The sequence below is a fragment of the Larus michahellis genome, chromosome 3 (assembly GCF_964199755.1).
Source record: "Larus michahellis chromosome 3, bLarMic1.1, whole genome shotgun sequence".
Lineage (NCBI taxonomy): Eukaryota > Metazoa > Chordata > Aves > Charadriiformes > Laridae > Larus > Larus michahellis.
In genome coordinates, this window is record NC_133898.1 from 40863079 (window position 1) to 40882541 (window position 19463).

General features: G+C 36.4%; 1 protein-coding gene across 11 annotated transcripts in view; it reads right to left on the reverse strand.

Annotated features, from left to right (window-relative positions):
• The window catches only part of BIRC6 (baculoviral IAP repeat containing 6), a 186376-nt gene that overhangs the window by 135704 nt on the left and 31209 nt on the right, over window positions 1-19463 (reverse strand). For all 11 annotated transcript variants that reach the window (XM_074579876.1, XM_074579873.1, XM_074579869.1 and 8 more), the window contains exons 11-13: window positions 11076-11225; window positions 7376-7601; window positions 2787-2947 (exon numbers count right to left, since the gene is read on the reverse strand). In XM_074579876.1, the coding sequence (XP_074435977.1) occupies window positions 2787-2947; window positions 7376-7601; window positions 11076-11225 (537 nt within the window). The remainder of the gene's footprint in view (window positions 1-2786; window positions 2948-7375; window positions 7602-11075; window positions 11226-19463) is intronic.

Consider the following 19463-nt stretch of genomic DNA (forward strand, 5'->3'; position numbering starts at 1 on the left):
AACAGAAGCAGTAGTATTCATATCAAATTTATCAGCTTTCTGCCCAAAACACTACTTCTAATATAGGTATGTTTTTCATATTAGGATTGCAACTGAACTTGCAGCAAATAGCTAAAAAATATTTCTTTGAATGACCTGTAAACATCCTGCTTTACTTTAACACTGTCCAAATTATTTTCTCCTAATAATCAACTGCAGATTCCTCCTAAGTAATTAGATTCCAGTTCTGAAAGTTTGATAATTTAAACTGAAAATAACTAGATCGCTCCTGCTGAACATCAGACATTATTTTGATAACACTTAAGTACAGCTCTTTTTTTAATTAAATGGTTCTCATGAATCATAGATGAAAAGGACACGCAAGCAAATGAACAAGAAGCATACACAGTGAACTAACTGCCAGATCAAAAACACTAGTTCCAAACTGGAAGAATTATGCCTCTGGCCTTCCCGTTATTACACACTACACATTTAACTTGTTCTGGGGGCCTGTCGTAGAAAAAACAGCTGAATAAACTCTCCCCTACAGATCTTCCTTAGCTCTCATTATCTTAAAATTTCAGTTCCTTTCTCACCCTAGGGAGGCAGAGAAGGGAAGGGTCGGAAGGAACTAACTGAATTTCAGTCTGAAGATTTTATACCTTTTCAAGAGCCACCAAACAATCCTGAATATTACTTTTCCCCAGGAGTATAAGATTTTGGTTAATATCCAGCACAGACATTAATTATCCAGATTTGCGTTCCTTTATACTGAAATCATTAGCGTTCTATTACTTCACTCAGTAGGGCGTAGAAAAAAAGGCAAATGTCATCAAGGTCCTTTCCCAAAACCCAAGAAATTGAAAAAGGGTAGGAAGCAATTGCAATGCAATAACACTTAAGAGGATGTGTTTTAGTCGAAGCTTCCCAATCCTACTGAAATGAAAAGAAAAAAAGACCTTGCGCAGGTTGCCCTGCAGGCATTCTCACATCCCCCAGCCCTTTCCAAACCGTCTGTGTATACCCTGGCCCTCCACTCCATGCTTTCTCCACCCTATCCATAACAGAAAAAAGCAAATTTCACTATTCTGCACGTAAGGAAGTCAAATGTCACTTTCTGGAAGAGCTCTGTCATGTCTTATGTTCGATATGCTGCACTGTAAAGCATCCACAAAAAGCTCTGGCCATTTATTCCACAACCAAATCAAACGTCTTCAAAGAATTACCAACTCAAACTGTTTTGATCAGCAATATTTCAAATTGAAACATTATGGAAAAGAGTTTAGCGTTTCTTCTTTTCAGATTAATTCTGACATTCAGATCTGCAAATGAACTGAATTCTAAAATTCATGCCAAAAAAAGGCAAGTTCCATTCAGAAGAGCAATGTGGACTATCTGTCCTATTTTTTTATTTGATAGAATAAAATTCTGCTGTGTGTTAAAATCAAGGTTTTGTTTCGAGAATTAAACAAAGGAAGAACCTGCAAGAACATCTGTTGACTGCTGCCCTGCAGTCACAGCTAGCACTTCTGCCAAAACTGTTAAACCATCTTGTATCCTAAAAGAATACACCTTTCTCCAAGAATATTACTATGCTAAAATATTTTATTCTTGGATAACCACCAGAAGTTCTTTAAGGACCATCTCCAGCACACTTTTTTTCTTTTTCCCTTGTTAAACACTGGGAGACACTACAGAGTGAAAAGTTGTATGAAAGCACATCAATGATCTTTGGTATGCCTGTATTACTTTTCAAAATTTACAGCTCTGTTACCCTTGTTTAACTGGCATGCTCTTACTTAGCATTTAGCAAAATAGAAAAGAAAAAATAAAGAGCTTTTAAACATGCTTGCTGTACTCCCCAACACATTTTATATTCAGCAGCCATTTCAATAATATTCAACAGCAAGATTTCTCTGAAATACCAAGTTCCTCGAAGCTTTTCAAAAAGAGATGGCCCAATAAAGATAACCTCAGTAAAAGGAAGTACTACATGTAATACCTTCCTCCCTAGCAGACAGGGCAAGAGCACATGCTACGAACACTCCCACCACAGGAAAATCCCAACGGAGGCACAAACACATCATCTTCCACATCAAAGAAGTGACTTTTCAATTTATGCTACCCCCTCACAAGATCCCTGAGAGCTACTAAGATGCAGAGTCCAGCTAGGAGTTTTCCCAAGGCAAGAGCATTCATAACTTCAGTCTGCCCTGTCAAAGCTGCAAGGAACAAAAGGTGAAATCATACTGCGGCTTTCACGTAGCTTAGTTAATGAACCAGACCATGAGAGAATTCACAAGGAAGCCAAGTTTTATCTACTGTCATCAAAAAAAGCCTTGCTGTTTTCTCTTATGCATCCAAGAGGCGCTGGCAAATAATTTCCTTCTGTGATTTGGAATAATTTATTATATTTTTTAAAAAAAATATGTCAAGAATTTAAAAGAGCACCATTTGTTTCACCAGTCAATCTTTAGGATAGTTTACAATTGACCACATATTTTTTGTAATAACTGTAGGATTCAAGCAGTACAGAACAATAATTCAGTTCAACCTTTTTGAGCTATGCACTTTTTTTTGTATAAAATTCAGGATTTTTAAAGCGTTTACCCAGTTTGTTTCCCCAATTTACACTGAAACATGGTAAGTGAAAACAGACCACTATGCTGACAAATGGAATAAAATGGAAATAAGTAAAATCGAAATATATACACAACTTCAAGCAAGTCTTCTAATATACATCACAGAGAACACTGAGTTTGAGAAAAGAAATAATATTCTAAAAAATATCTTACTTTCTTTCTTACCATTGACTTTCCCTAAGCCTGGAGCTTTATTTTTCAGTAAAGTCACTTGAATCTGGGGAATGTTTGTGATGTTTGAATTCAAAACAAATTTGAAGTCCACATGTCCAACCATACAGGCTTTTGGTAGAACCAGTTCAAAGACATGTTCATCCCAGCTGTTACTGTCAGAAAAAAGGAAGACAATGACCCAGTGTTAAGTGAAAATTCAGCTGAGGCAGGCAGCATTACCCGGTGCATTCTCCATCTGTGCACACTTCCGTTAACAAGAACAACTTATTTCGCATTAGTCGACATCCACATGAATTTCTCAAGTAAAAGTCTTTCAAGCTGCAGTTAACCACATTCATTTTGTGAAGAACATGTTAAAAGCCAACTGGTAAGAGAGGGAGAATCAATGTTCACATAAAACTAGCAGTGAAAAGATTCCCTATTACCTTCATTACAGTACTATTTCCGTATTACTATAAATAACAATTACTAATTCCTAGAAAAAAGGAATGGGAGAGAGGGGGGAAAAAAAATCACCAAAAAAGGATCTACCCATCAGTGACATGTATGAAAGCATGATGGCAAATATCTTGCAATCTCTCAAGTTGGCCTTCCCCATTGGTAAATGTTACACAATGTCACTTTCCAGTGGTACAACAGCCACATCTGGAAGACTCAAAATACTAGTTTCCAATTATTTTTTAAAATATATTTGTTAATTTATCCAGAATGAGAAGTGCTTCTTACCAGATGCACACTCAGAAGCCTGCGCTGTGCAAAATGGGTACAGCTTTCTTTTAATGAGTCATATTTTCCTTTTGAAGCCAACTTTGCTTTACACTGAAAGTGTAAACTTCAGATAATAAGTACCCCTCAATGATCTGTTCCATGGTTTGATACACTAAGGTTTGCAAAAAATAGTTCAAACGCAAGAGCAATTAAAATAAAACTAATCACGCGTCAGCTGTCAATTTGTATACATTTTTAAAATAACTGCACTTCCTGATCTCAATTTATCAGTAAATAATTTTTTAAAATGCAGTAACTTTGATAGCCTGCGATTATTTTATTATATAACTGAAATCACTACAAAACCGAACATGTTGCTATAAATATTGGTTAGATGTTTTTCTAAAATCTAAATTACAAAAAGGTATTTTAAATCAAATAATACGCTACACATTGAATATTGTGCAGAAAACCATTTTAAAATACATTAACGATTGGTACAAATATATTTAATTCTTTGCATTTTTTTTTACAGTAATAGCCCTGAAGGCCATATCTCCCTTAGACAAGTATAATACACTTATAACTGATTCCAGGTACACATAATAAAATGGCATGACAGCTTTTGAGAACAAGCAACACAGAAAAGCAGTGATTTTGGGAGGAAAGATGGACAGAAAAGAACTTGTGGTTATGATTTAATTTAAGAAACAATAGGGAAGAATTTTCAGCTAACTATACAAATAACTCAGGTAAATAAAATATAATGAAAATTTATCTTACAACTCCAGGGGGAAAAAACCAAACAAACAACTCTGTTAGCAAATCTAACACTAAAAAAATTAGAATCATTCAATGCCTTTCTTCTGACTTGGAGAATATGTAGCCCAGTGCAGAACAGGGAAAGGTCTGGGAGTGGTTTTTTATGTCTGAGTACTCCTATAGGTGTCGTGCAAAGCATGGACTGAATGAGACATTCAAAGGAGCAAGCCTTCTGAAAGACTAAGTAATATTCTGCTCATCCAGTTTAAGCTTAGATCTAGTACAACACAAAAAATGAATGATGAACCACTAGTCTGCAGTACTCTTCTGTAGTCTCTCTGTTGCATACGATGCACGCTGCCGTACTGATTTACAACTGTTGTCTACTCCAGAAACCTACTCTTGACAAAATCAGCAGCAGATGCCACAAAGAAAGTTTTAAGTATCTCTCAATAGGCATGTATGGAATAATGATCCTCCACGGAGGTCTCCCATTAATCCAACAGCGAAGAGATCATCTTATACACACCTGTGGCAATGAACTTCACAATCTAATTCTGTGATGAGTGAAAAACTCCCCTTTATACAGGTTTTTAATTTCTCATAGCTCTGTTTAAGTGCATCCTCTTTATTCATGTGTAAAGTTTCAAAGAAACAAAAAAATTAATTTACTTCCTTTATTATTTTCTAAATATTTTAGCATATCCATCCTAAATATCACTTTCCTCTGATAATCTAATGCAAGTACTTTTAGCAACTTTTCTCACCTTTGAAACCCTTCTAAATCTATATCATCTTTTTAAAGAATACACAATCAAGACTGTGTTCTAAATGCAAATATACCATCATTCTCACAACTACAAAATATTTTCCAACACACTTCATTCCTTTTCTAGAACACCTCATCAACATTTGATCTTGCACTACAACTGAACTTTGAGCTGCAGACCCATTTCCAGAGTTTAAATACTGGAAAGCACCCTAGTACCTAGCTCTTCTTTCTTTCACAGATTTTCAAATATGTCTGCATAAGATGAATACATAAAATATTTCCTATATAAATTTCAGAAAAAGCCAGGAAACTCAGATATCACTGTTTTATCAAAGCACATTCGGAAATCATGTACTTTTTTTAAAGAGGATTAACCCAATTTAACATTTCAGTTAAATTGCCACTGAAGGGGAAATACTGATATTTAGATAAGTCATAAGATAAACCAGACTCTGCTTTTTCTGTTTTCTTTGTTACACAGCCTTTTTAAAATAACAAAAGTAGGATTTAAAGAGCATGAGTGTAGTATAATGCCATTCCCTAAAATACATTTACAGGGTTTTATCTCCTTCTATCTATTTGAGAAACAAAAGAATTACCATATCACATTGCATTACTCATCCATCTAACCCTGTAATCCCACATCTTGATAGGAATCAGCATGAGACACTCAGAAAGGAGATAAAATGAACCTCATATTAAGGACAAACAAAATAATCCAAAATCAAAAAGTTTCTTCCCAGATAACTTTTAATTAAAAGCTAACGTGGCTCTCAATCTTAAAATTGTATATTCTAACCTATGAACAAAGGAATTGTAACTTAATCATCTTCATCATGAGTCACTTAGCAGCTGTCAAAGATTTCCAGTACTGAATCAAAACTTTTAAATTTACCTCCTCACGTTCCTGTTTTACTTTGCAGCAGGCATAATTCTTTTTCTCTAATAAAACAATATTCATAAGCTAATGTTCCACCTATCACCTTCCAATTAACAGCTATAACCTTCATTGTTTGCTCCCTTATGTCTTCCTATTGGTAGCTTTTTACTCTTGAACTGTTGCTAAACACACTGGATAATCAGTAGTTTTAACTGGAAGTTATTTTGCAAGGAACCACCTCCTTTTTCCACTTGTTACATACAGAATATTTTACACAAAGCAGAACCACAAGATAATAAGGTTTTAAAGCCTGTAACACATTGCAAGTTTTTAACCATGGCTTATGAATATTTAATTAAAGCAAGTTCAGCTCATGTTAGGTGCCAGCCCTGGAAACGCCTGCAACTATTATCTTCCAGACCTGCTTTCCCACCCGGAATGCTTCATTATCACATGCTGGCTTCCACTTATTTATACGACAAGCTTTTTTTCCCCACAAGTGATCTCTAGCTCCCCTGGCATCCTTTAGCTACATGATTGTTTCCGCTCTATGGGCATTTAGATTTGACATTACTATCCAACTCTTGTACATAAGAGGGACAGATGTGTGACAGCCCAACCCAAAAGATCTTGTAGTGCCTTATTATGCATGTCCCTTAATAAAACACACAACACAACTTATTATCTGTATTTCGTTTCTCCAAGCACTTTTCAGAAAAACTACTTAAAGCTACTTCAGGTAGGTTTTAAGCAACTCTTCAAGCAGACTGCAACACTGCTGTTCCGATCTTTAGGATCCTGGAGGAATTTCAAGTTCTCATGCCACATGTAAAAAACTAAGAAGTACTACACCTACTGTGTCGGTGCAGTTACTTTCAATGAAACTATCGCCTAAATCTTAGCACAACTAGGGCTCTATACTGGCTTATGTAAATGTCTCGCTTATAAAGGTTTAACTTGAGACGAACAGACATAAAACCAGAGTTTATCTTCACATTTTAAAATAAAGTACAACACGATTTTGTTCAGGACAACTGATTAGTCATAGTGGCACCTGCAGCTTGCATTTTATGATTAAAAAATGTACTAAGAATGTGTGTATGCATAAGAAGAGTGAATCAGACTTTTATAGAAACAGTGAAGAATACCTGTAACTCTGGTGAATGTGCTTGTCTAATTATATAACGAAATGGCAACATTTGACAAACAAAAATACACAAATTCAAAACTTGACTTTTCAATTTGTTTCAAGGTACGCTAAAACAACTCTGGCAATCTCACAAAGACCTATAATGCAAGCTACCAGATAGGAACTATTATCTTTGAAAGTACACATTCTTAAACTTGCACACTACTTAAAAATGAATTAAACTGCATTAAATTTGTGATTATACCAGTTATATAAACTAGTTAAGCAATACACACGATTTTTTTTTTTTGCACCGTTACCCTACCTACCTGTCCGTCTGTAGCTTCCAAGTTCGAGTATGCTGAGCTGCGTCCCCATGGTGTTGCTGGTGCAAATGCTGTGGATGCCGCCTTTGCTGCTGCTCTTGCTGGACTTCTACCCAACAGGGAGGAACAGTGGCTGAAAACCGTGGCGTCAAGGTCTCAAAACGGGTCAGTTCCACCAGGGATGTCAGCGTTTCAAGGGAAAATGGCTGGTCCACCAAAAGATCAACTCCTGAATAATTACAGAACATGCATTAATTACTACATAGATTATTTTTTTTTTTTCCAGAACATCCTATAAACCACTTGAAATACATCCAAACTGCTAAACGTAAAATTAACTACGTTATATGAAGTTTCTAATAAAAAAAAAAAAAAAGAAAACAACACACACACACAAAAACCCCCAACACCTAACAACAACACCCAAACAAACAAAAAAGAAGTCAACCAAAAAAAAAAAACCCAAACACAAGCAACCAAACAACCCTAGCCTTGAAGTCAGTACCCTTTGAAGACAGCTCATTTGGAATAAATTTTTTTTAAGTACTGAGAGCTCCGAGCATGCTGTCTGGGATTCAACCAGAAGCATGAGGAAAACGTAATTAGCCAGCTATACTTTGATGATGTAAAGCTGATTAAAACTTTTTTTTAATACGTCTATTGACTCAGATAAAAAAAAAAAAAAAAACAACATGAAAGTTTTATATTTCATGAAAACAGATGGAATTAGTACGCTACTGTAACATTTTTATCACTGTTTAAAACATTACTTTGGCACCTGCTTATCAATATACACTTATTTTATGGTGGATTATTAGAATGTTTTGGAAGGCTCCCAATTTAGCTTAAAAGAGGGGTGAGAGAAAAACAACCATGCTTTATGTAATGCACTTAAAAGACACTGGGCCTAGACAAGTATTTTGTCGTCTTGTCTTCATATTCAAGTCTTGTCCTGAGGAAACAAGAATATTAATTGAAGAAGTACTGAAAATTAAAATATCCCAGGAGTCAAACACCTAAAGAAACAGTACAAAGGAACTAAAAATAATCAGGATTCCTCAGACAAAAAAAAAAATTGAAAACTTGAGGGAAAATAAGATATGCACAATGTCAATTTTCTTACATTTCAAGCATTTTCTCTTAAAAATGCATTTTGAAGAAAATCTTGGAAAGAGATGATGGTTTTCAAAAAGAGAAAGTTTGCTACTTGAGTACTACTGTCACCATCCCGGGGAAAAAAAAAACCAAACCAAACACCACCACAAATACCATCCCCCCAGTTAAGTGTGAACCTTGAGACTATCTTGCGAAGCAAGACAGGTTGAAACCAGAACAAGATTTCATCCTCCAGCTTGAGGGTAGAACAGCATATGCAATTCTTCCCAAAAAGTGAAGAAGCTCAAGATGAAATACCCAGAGCCAGGCAAAAAATTCACTCTCCTTGCAACAACTATGATTTCTACTTTTCAATCTAGGAGGCAGGAAAATGCTGAAGAGACTAGAAATCAAAAATGCTTTAGAAATATAATTTCAATAATACAGGAAACACCTTCATTTTTTTACTGCCAAATGTGAACTTCATTAGCTAGATGACATTGCAATGAGAAGTGAAATCATAGCAATGACGAGTGAGATCATAGCTCAAACTGTGCAACAATTCTATCTTTGAGTAGACTGGATTTTTACTGCTTCATTTCCCCTCCCAACATAAACAACTACAAATTCAGAGCTACCACATGTAATGTGATATCAGCCCCTAAAATTGAAAAATGAAGGACTCAACTTTCCAGTGCTGCCAAGTATACTTGGCTTCTTTTGCAAAATTACTTTTGTTATATTGAAATAGTGAGTTATGACAAGCTGAAGTTCTAATAGCAAACTTGAAAAAGGAAGATGATTATTGCTTTATTTGCTATTAGCAAAAGAAGAGAGGTGCAGAAGAAAGCCACAGACTTCTTTCGCTGAGATATGTGCAATAGGGGAGGAGCAAGAGAAATTCAGTTATCAAAGCAGAGAAGACGACAGCAACTGCTGTACTGCTGTTTACAGGTAATCTTACGACAAAAAGCATCTTTTCCTTCCTTCTTTTGATCGCTTCTTGAGGAGTAAAATCAGGGGTCATGCAAACACAGCACAACACAGTTTAATGTGTTACAAGGCTGGCAGAAAGCAGGGGCTTGGGGAAAAAGACAGCAAGTAGCCTGTTGAACACCAAGATGCCATGATCCAAAATGGTCCCTGTACTGCCACTAAGTCCTCTACCAGCTTTTTTTGTCTTCTGCAGCTGCAGGCAAAGACACCCACACCACACACACAAAAAATTAACGTCACTTCTCTGAAATAGTCATATCTACTAAACCATACATGAATGGTTTATTTTCACTGTATCATTGCTTTATCTTCATGCTTTATATTATTTATTCTTGTATTTTATACTCTACGTCACCTATTCCCAATATATCCCTATTTCTGTCCCAACAGACATGACCAAAACCTCCAAACTCCAACCCAACTAAAATAATCGTGCTTTGTGTCTCTATCTTCAACAATTGCCGGTTAAAACAAAATGAAAAACATAATAGTTTTACAGCTCTCATAAACAATTCCCTTTAAAACTCAAAGCAAGACTACATATATACATACATATGTGTGTGTGTGTGTGTATATATATATATACACACACACTGAGTTCAAAACCCTCAGCATGACTCAAATTTTCCTCAGGCCTAACGAGCAAAATTAGATTTGTTGTTAGATTTTAATAGCAAGTTATCTACACTATAGCATCTTTGATGAGGGTTGAGAAAAGATCAAGAGGCTCACACCGGAGCTCCCATAACCTGCATACTCACTGTTCTCCCTTACAAGCAGGAGGAGCCCCTCACATTTTCCCCCTTCTACCTCACTACAAAAGGAACAACTGTCCCACCCAACTCCTTGTTTTACCTAAGTGGGACACAATACTACAAAAGGCAGCAGACTGGTGGCAGTATTGGTACATGAGAACCGCAGTAAAGGCAAGACCTAAATATGATGTTTAGGGTAAAACCAGAATTTGGACAATTAGAAGCAATTATTTCTTGTTGTCCAAGGGCAGACAAACCTTTCCAGGAAGGAAACTGGTAGGTAAATGACAGCAGAATTTAAGCATAGCTCAACCCAGACTAACTGCTAAAAACAAAAATCCAAGAGTTCACTTCATAAGTTTAATTTATCAACAGCATCTGCACTGTTTGAAGTATAGAGAGCATCAATTTCACTGTGTGCAACAACACCTGTTGAATACATGTTTTATTAAATAGAGCTGTACAGCTTCCGCAATAAACTTTAAGGCAATTTTACATAATGAACATACAATTATAATTCCAAATAAAGAGCTCAAGCCTACTTAAACTATGAGGGAAGCTCAGTGCCTGCATGATTACCTGTTTTTTCCTGTCTGCCACACTTAAAATAACATGCAGAGACTGGAAAAACAAACAGTAATACAAAATGTTTGTTTTTTTTTAAATCAGGAACTGCTAAAGTGTCATGCTTGTACATAACCAGTGATACACATACAGTAACTACAGAACTCCAACTTCAGGCAGCAAAAATGTATAAAGCACATACTATTAAATAACTCAAAATCATCTCAATATGCAACTTTCAAAAATTACAAAAGCATTTTTACTTACAATACATTTAAGCATGTGCAATTTACCTGTAATGCCTGGACTAGAAGGATTAGATAAGGGCTTGGTGCCTTCTGATGACTGTTCTACGCTTTTGGAAAGGGATCCATCTACAAGTATATCAGCTTCATCTATATCATCGCAGGTCCCTCCAATCTGAAGGAAATGAAGTTCTCCACCTAAAAATCATCACAGACAACAAAAGAAGCAAGTTTAGACAGGCAAACATCTAAACTCAACTCACAAGACAGGCTTACAAATTATGACAGTAATTACGCAGGACCTGAAACTAGTAAGATTGTACAGGAATACTCATTTTGTTTTACTACTGCAAATGTTTACAGGGTAAACACAAAACAGAACTACAAAAATACTGACTCCTGTTGTAAATGGCATCAAAGGAAAAACAAAATTAGGAGGGAGGGGAGTTAAAAGGTAGTTAACTAAGGAAACCTCAATGGAAATTATGACACTTTCCATAATCTAAATCATGCTTTAAACAGAAAATATTCCATCACGTCAACTGAAGGCCTATACTACGTTGTTTGTAGAGGTGGCATAAATTTCCTTTTAAAGTTGAATATTTGATAATTGAAAAATCATTTCCCCACTGAGCTCTCCTAACTAAGGGGCTCTTCACATTATTTCATCAAACCTGGAATTATAACACCGATCAGGTCAACAGTCAAAAGAGGAAGTGCAAAATTTTCAGTGGACACAATGTTTTGATGGAAGCTTGAAATCATTCAAGGAAGTTGCCCATTATTCACCACTATATACGCAGATGAATTCTGTCATCTACAGAGAAGTCACCGAGAAGGAACGCTCAAATTTACATAAAGGTTGGGGGGAGAGAAAGGGCTGTTAACAGTTTCAGAAGTTACAAAAATCGTAATCAGTAGGATTTAAACAGAGAGGAAAATCCTAGGGTAGCCCTTCAATAGCTTTTCTGAAAATTGATTACAGACTGTCCTTCAGCATCTGACTAATGTTATGACAAACCCTGTTATGCAAATTATCCAGGTAATCTGAAACAAAAAAACCTCGAGACGATATATATAATAAAAACCCAAGATAAAAGCACAATCAGCAACTACACGCTCTGCACTGTGAGGGGAGCAAAACAGAGAGCAATAAAGGCACAGCGAGGCAGAGCGCGAGCGTGAGACAAGTACAGAGAAGGCACAGAAAGAGCTGGTACGTGTTTTCTGCTGGATCTCAAGAAGAAAGGCCCAACAGCAAATGGCTTAATAAAACAGATGTTTTAACAAGACAGAATAAAAAGAGGAAAATAACAGCTCAAACAACCAACAAGGAAGAAGCTCTCCATGTACAGGATCTGCACAGTGTGCTGTGGGAAAATCCACTCAGGGTCTGGGTGACACTGCACGAAAGGAGGGCTCACAGCATCTGAAGGGATGTGAGACTTTCTCACTATCTACATTTCTCTTATTAAAACAGCTACTTCATTAGGCCGTTAAGCCATTTGTTGGTGGGGCCTTTCTCCCTGAGATCCAGTAAGAAGCTTGTACCGCCCCTCTCTCAGCCCCAACCCACCCGCGCCCGGTGCAGAACAGTAGATCCCAAGTGTGGAGGGGAAAAAAAAGTAGTTCTAGCAAATAACACTTATAATGAGTTTCCTTAAAATTAAACAGCTCACAAACGAGCAATTTTCCTCAAACAAAGAGAATTAGGGACACATTAGAAAAAACAGACCTTGACAGTTTCATTTGGTAATAAGCCAAACCTCAGTTAGTTTCCCATTCTGTTTAGTGCTCAAAGATCAATGATCAGAATGATCTCAACAACCAAAACCAGATAATCTCCCGTCCTGGAAATAAAGTACACCCTCATGCAACGGAAGTTCAACCTACTGATTTGCACCATCTGCCAGTTTTATGGCTCACGGAAGGAGAAACACTGGAGAACTTCAGAAAGTTGTGTGTTTTTCTAAGGGAAAGTTATGCCAAGGTCTCACTTATTCTGTAGATTGTTGGGTAGGGTTTGGTTTTAAAAGAAACAAAACCTTGGTTCTTAAACCAAGTTTCTGAGTTTCTGTTGCTAATTAACAGCAACAACAACCATCCTTAGCATTTAATTCACACTACAAGAGGAAGAGAGAGTCACAATCCCTGCATTCCTGAAAGACTCCAGCACTTTTCCAAGAAAAATTTTGTGCTAAATTTGAGATATCTCACTTCCTCATATTTGTTTTTAAAAAGCTTCTGTAAAGAAGTTTATCATGAACTTCAGTTACACAGTATTAGCCTACAAAATTATTGGTACTTATGCATGCTTTCCAAAATCCTGTAGGTGGCTTTGTTTCTGTATCACAAAGGAGGCATTTGTTCTCCTAGAACATCCAAAGACGACGTTCTGATGATGCATGCTTAATTTTGTTTCAAGGATATCATAGTTCCTACAGTCAAGCGCCAGGAAAAGAAATCTGTGCAAAAGTCATGGTGTGTGTGGGGGGAAAGCATTACTACTGGCTCATGGTATGCACTACTAGGCTGAAACAGTGACTCATCTCGTGCTTTCTGATTCTAGCCAAGTAGCAAACATAGTAAGTAGTAGTTTACCTGAAGACTCCTCTGCTTCTATCACTTTGGCAGAGGCAATAAATGCTTCTGTTGCACTACCAAGAAGATATGAAAGCCGACAGTGATGTACTCAGTGATCACAAAGGAGATGAATTGGAAACCACCATCACTATACTTCCCGAAAGTAATGGGTAACACATTCAAAACACTGTTAATTTAATTCTGAATTGAATTTTAAATCTGTAATTTTCTTGGACTCAAGAAGCTGCTGGGTTATACAAACAGAACATAAGAACCATAAATCCATCCAAATAAATTCCAACCGTCCTTCTGGCAAAACAGTTACTGGTTCCAGGAAAGCAGCATTGGCACAAGTTAGCGAACATGTCAGAGACGAGGTCACTGCAGTCAAAGCCAACCTGGTGAAACGTTCAGTATCCTCAACGTATCCTACACCCTGGCAGGAGTCTGGAAGAGTGATACAATTGCCGATTGCAAATCACAACACAAGGACATAGTTGAACCCGAACAATTGAAGAAATTAAGAAAACAAAGGCATACCCACAGGAAACTATTCACTAAACCACTTCTAGCCCTCCACGTCTCACCACTGGGCTGTAGAGAAAGGGTGAGCTCTAAACATACTTGTTCAGAACACTTGAAAAATGTCCTCAAGAAAGCCTCCCCAAAACCTCACTCCACCAGAATTTACACTATTCTTGGAGATTTCAGCTGTAAAATTCCATCCCAGCTTATGAAAAAATAGAATGCAATTGAATAGGGACAAGTGAAAGCTACTATGCCAAGCGAGAAATAATTAAATGCACTATTACAGAATGAAGAAAAATCAGCTAGCCAGCAGTTTTTTAAAAGAGGCTCTTATGAGTCAGAAGATAAACCTGATTCAATTTCCTGCTCTAAAGTGCAAACATCCCACTATGTATACGCACACATGGCATGTACAGACTGCAGAGCTGCTAAGGAATTCTTCTGTTCCATTCAAAGACATACGTAGGATTACTGTGCCTAGGTTTGGGTATCTCGCCAAGAAACATGTGGACTGACTTGAGCAGGTCTTTTGAGAGGGGAGATTGGGTTGGGTTTTTTCCAATGCCCCTGAGGAAAGTTTAAAAGGATTGGAGATATTCAGCTTAAGGAAATAAATGGTTGGAGAAGGACAGTACCTAAATAAACTCTGTCTTCTCCTCCTTTTTTGAAGCAATCTCTTTGCCATGTTCATAGAGGACCGTAATGACTCCAATCAGCAAAGATGATACAGGCTATACTCTAAGGAAAAAAAAAAATATCATCGAGGACTGCATGCAACAGAAGAAATTTCACGAGCAGACTCTTAAATCTCCACGTGGAAGATCTTCAAAAACAGGCTGATCAGTACTCTGGTTCTGAATGGGTGTTACTGATCCTGACTTGAAGATGATCGCTTGGCATCACTTCCAACACTAATTCTGATGTGGAAAAACTCGACCTCTCCCCAGTCCTGTTAGACCGCGTTGCCTATGAAGGCAGAAAACTGAAAACACTAAATTGACTCCTGAACTTCAAATACACCAGTATGCAAAGCTGGCAAAGCCTAATGACATGGAAAAGACAAATAAGACATCCAAACAAAAACAGAAAAAAATCTAGGGAGAGTAGTTCATACACTATATACAACTCAAGAGCAAGAAATCTGTTTGAATTGAAAGGTACAAGATTTGGGGGAATCAATTCTGAAATGTATAAAACTGACATCCAGTTCTGCCAGGCTATCAACCAGAAAAATTAGCACAGACAACTCACTTTCAACATACCAAACTTCAGTCTGAAAAAAACACTTTCTCCAACAAAGGGCAGGGATCAGAAAAACCCTTGTTATAATATAACACCGCAGGCAAGAATTTAGGAGAATTATGCATATAGAAAAGAAGATTAAAAAAAGCAGAATCACAAAACAGACACCTAAAGGAAAAAGTGCTTATAAATGAAAGTGTAAAACAATCAGTAAGATACAAATGTACATGATGGATTACATTCAGTGTTCATGGTTTTCTTTTACAGCTTCCAACTCTGATTAATTCAAAAAAACCCAATATTCAAAAGACCTGATGCAATATAGGAATAGCTATGTGCGAGAAGCTGTTTAGGGGAACTTCAATTGGAGCTGTCAGCTGAAGCAATATAGACAGAAAAGAGAACTGCTAGATCAAGAAGACACTAAAGTTTTTCTTTCTTATGATGAAAACAAGTAGAAAAACGTCATTTTCCCCCCTGCTTTTCACCAAATGACTTCCAAAAAATTAAACTGAGAATATAACTAAATGAGTTTAGGGGACTACTGAAAAACCACTTCTTAAAAATCAAATTGAGTTTCTGTTGAGAAATATTTCCTTAGATGTAATGCAAAAACAAATACTAGCATTTTCAGTGGGACTCCACAGGGAAATGATTTACTGTAAAACCTTCACTCACCACAGACATTCAAAAAGTAGATTAGTGAAAAAATTAGATTGCAAATGTCACAATGCAGGAATGCTTCACTCACTAGAAGGAACTCAAGCACTTAAACAGATCACACAGATTTTAACACCTACTCAACCAGACCATCTGGCAGGGAAGTACCTGTTTCACCACAACAACATGAACATTTCCACTTCTCGTAGCATTTGTCTGAAATGCCACCTCACTTTCCTACTCATTAATACTTCTTCAGGAACTTCAGTGTCTGAAGCTCTCTAACTTGACAAGGGAGAACATCAGTAGCAATGAAAGACAGAAAATTGACAATTCTTAATGATCTTTTTAAAAATACTCCCAGAAACACAAGCATGCATAATTTTCAAAACTGCCCAAACTACAAGCAGCGATTTGCACCTTTATGTTAGAGTAAAAAAGGAACATTTCAGATACGTCCATTTTTCCACCTCCTTCCATACTCTAAAGCAAAGTTCAACAAAATTACCTGAATGGCAAACACAGCTAAGCAGCTAAACTAAGAAAACAATTCAAAACAAACCCAACAAAAGAAGAAAGTGGGATGTATGGTGTGAACCGCTTTCTTCAGTAATTTTTGATAGGACTGTAATTTAAAAAAAGAAATATGGTTAGGTGAAAACTGAGACTTAAAGAAGGTGGTGACAACCGTAGTTCTGGAAATTTATACATCCAAAACAAACTATATGTGATCCTCTTAAACACCAGATAACAGGCTTCAAATATCATCAAAAGATGACCCTATAGCTGTAACCCTATTCAAAAACAATACCTGTCAGCCTACTGCATAGTTTTGTAATAAAGAATTCTGGATTATTTTGGATGCTGCAAAAGCAGAATTAAAGCTGTTTTATATTAACAACACAAGACAAAATGTTTAAAACTCCCATATGATAACACACAAAGCACTACTAAGAGGGATATTAAGTATAGTGTACCTGGGCCAAGGGGAAGAGAAGAAAGCAAAACACAAAGACATTAAAGTCCACCATGTTTCCTTAACAGAACTGGAACCAAGAATATACTTGCACATTTCCCCCCAGAGGTCAACTCCAGGTAATCCTTGCAGAAAGAGAGAAGCACCTGAAGCTGACACCAAGAGGAAACCTCCTTTTGAAGCGGGATAAGAATAATTATTCCCAACTCACAAAGATGGATAATGTCAAATGAAGGTCTAAAACATCTTTACATGAAAGGACTCAAACCCTGAAACACCCATTCACACAGAGGTTTCTTTTCAGTTATATCTTAGAGGCAGCTATGGGAAAAATGACACGATCTACCAATGACAATAATATGTCAACAAGCAGGAGCAGCAGAAAAAAAAAAGCAGCTATTCTACATCCAAAACTTTCAGACATTAAAGTACCTCTTTGCCTACTCCCACCATCCAAGCAAGTAAACAGGAAAGAATATACTGCTCAGTTTATATTCTTGAATAGTTTTCCAGCAACATCCAAGCATTTCCAGTGCATGTAGGTTCCAAACCTGCATTTTCACTTATATCTTCTAGCTACTTGCTAGAAGGATTAACATTAAATACATCAGTGAATATAGCTATTCTACTTTCAACACGTATTTTCCTAATGCTGTCAGACTGCAGCCACCATCCCATACGTGGTAGTAAATATAGAGGAGCTAAGACCTCAAAGTGATTTTGGAAGAAGCCTAAGAAAACTGCATTTAAGAAGAAAAAAAATATAAATATAATCTTCATCTGCCTAGCAGGTAAGCAAGCAATTTCACTCACTTACGCAGAAAGATTACAGGATGATTATGATTCAAAACAAGAAAAATTATGCAAAACTTATTCCTTCAATTGTTTTTCAAATGTACATTAAGATGTAGGATTGAAAAGCTATATTAATAGTCGAGCTTTTTAATTTGGTTTTTCTTTTAGTATTCCTGAATTTTATGCAGTACTGTTATTTATAAACATTTAAGATCAAGCCATTCTTTACAAATCTTCATATTTAGGCATAAGGTTAGGACTCCGAGGCTTCAGACTCTGGTATCAGACCCTGAAATCCAGGTGTCTAATGGACATTGGTTCCTAAATATTTATGATGGCTTTTTGACTTAATTTCTCGAAAGTGAGAAAAATTGTACCACAAGAAGTGACTGTAATATTTAAAAAGGAATAGAAATTGAAAGCTTCTAAAAACATTTAAACAATGAAAATAAAGAATTCTGAAGTTCATTCTAATCTGGCTGCAGAACGGAAAATCAAGATCCAAATGGAGGAGCAGCGGGTGTAAACGAACGATAAGAACAATTCAACAGATAAAAAAATATAAAATGAAGAGTTATCAAAGGACTATATTCAAAAGAGGAAACTTGAAGGCAGAGGGATACCTGTGGCACATAGGACTGCAGAAGGAAAAAACGAAAATCCGAGTCATCTTAAAGGCATCAAGAAAAAAAGAAGTCACAGCAAAGCTATTTATAAATTACTAGACGGATATTACAACACTCTCAGAGAGGAAAAAATACAGAGATAGTCACTGAAAAAGCAGAATGACGTGCTTGTCTATTATGAGGAAGATGAAGTATTCTCCAGTCAGTAACAGAGGTGGTGGTTATCTAGGCAGAAGAGACAAATACTCCTACGCACACAGAATAAATGCTCCCAACTCAACAGACCTGCATATCTTACAATCAAAGTCCCAAAACAGGTTTAGATAATACCAAATGCTACAACAATAGAATTACCAAACACGCTAACACTGGATGGGAAAGTACCGTGCACAGTCACGATAAGCCCTTTAACTTTTATCATTAATCTTAAAACCCTAGACAGACAGAATAGATTTGATGTAAGAAAGAAATTAATTAGTAGTACAATTCTGTAGAAGAAAAACCTTAGCAAGGTCTGGTTTTTTTTTTTTAAATGGGACTGCAGTTTGATCAGCAAAGTATAGATAAAAACATTATGGCATGGATATGATATACTAACAGTTTTCAAAGACAATTAACCTTTCAGTTAGAGTTTCATTTTAACTAGGAAAAGCGTGCATTATTAAATAAAGCTAAAAATGTTTAATAAGACATTTCCTCAAATGCAGTTACCAAAAGAGAACAATTTAGTAAATATGAATGTTTCCACTGGGAATCTGCAAACATAAATAATAGTTGCTAATACCTGATGTTTTCATCCACACTAAAAAAGCAAATATAAAATCTCCACTGCTAAAAATCTTGGTAGGTAAGTGATCAACACAGGGCCTTAACAGACATGAGATCTTTTACAATAAGCCTGATGTTATCTGTTGAAAATAACAGGTAAATCTGATTTGAATTTAACAACCACTCATAGAGGATTGTGTAATCAACGTGACATGATGAAAGGAGGAAACACGTCAATTCAAAATCTTCTGGTAGAAA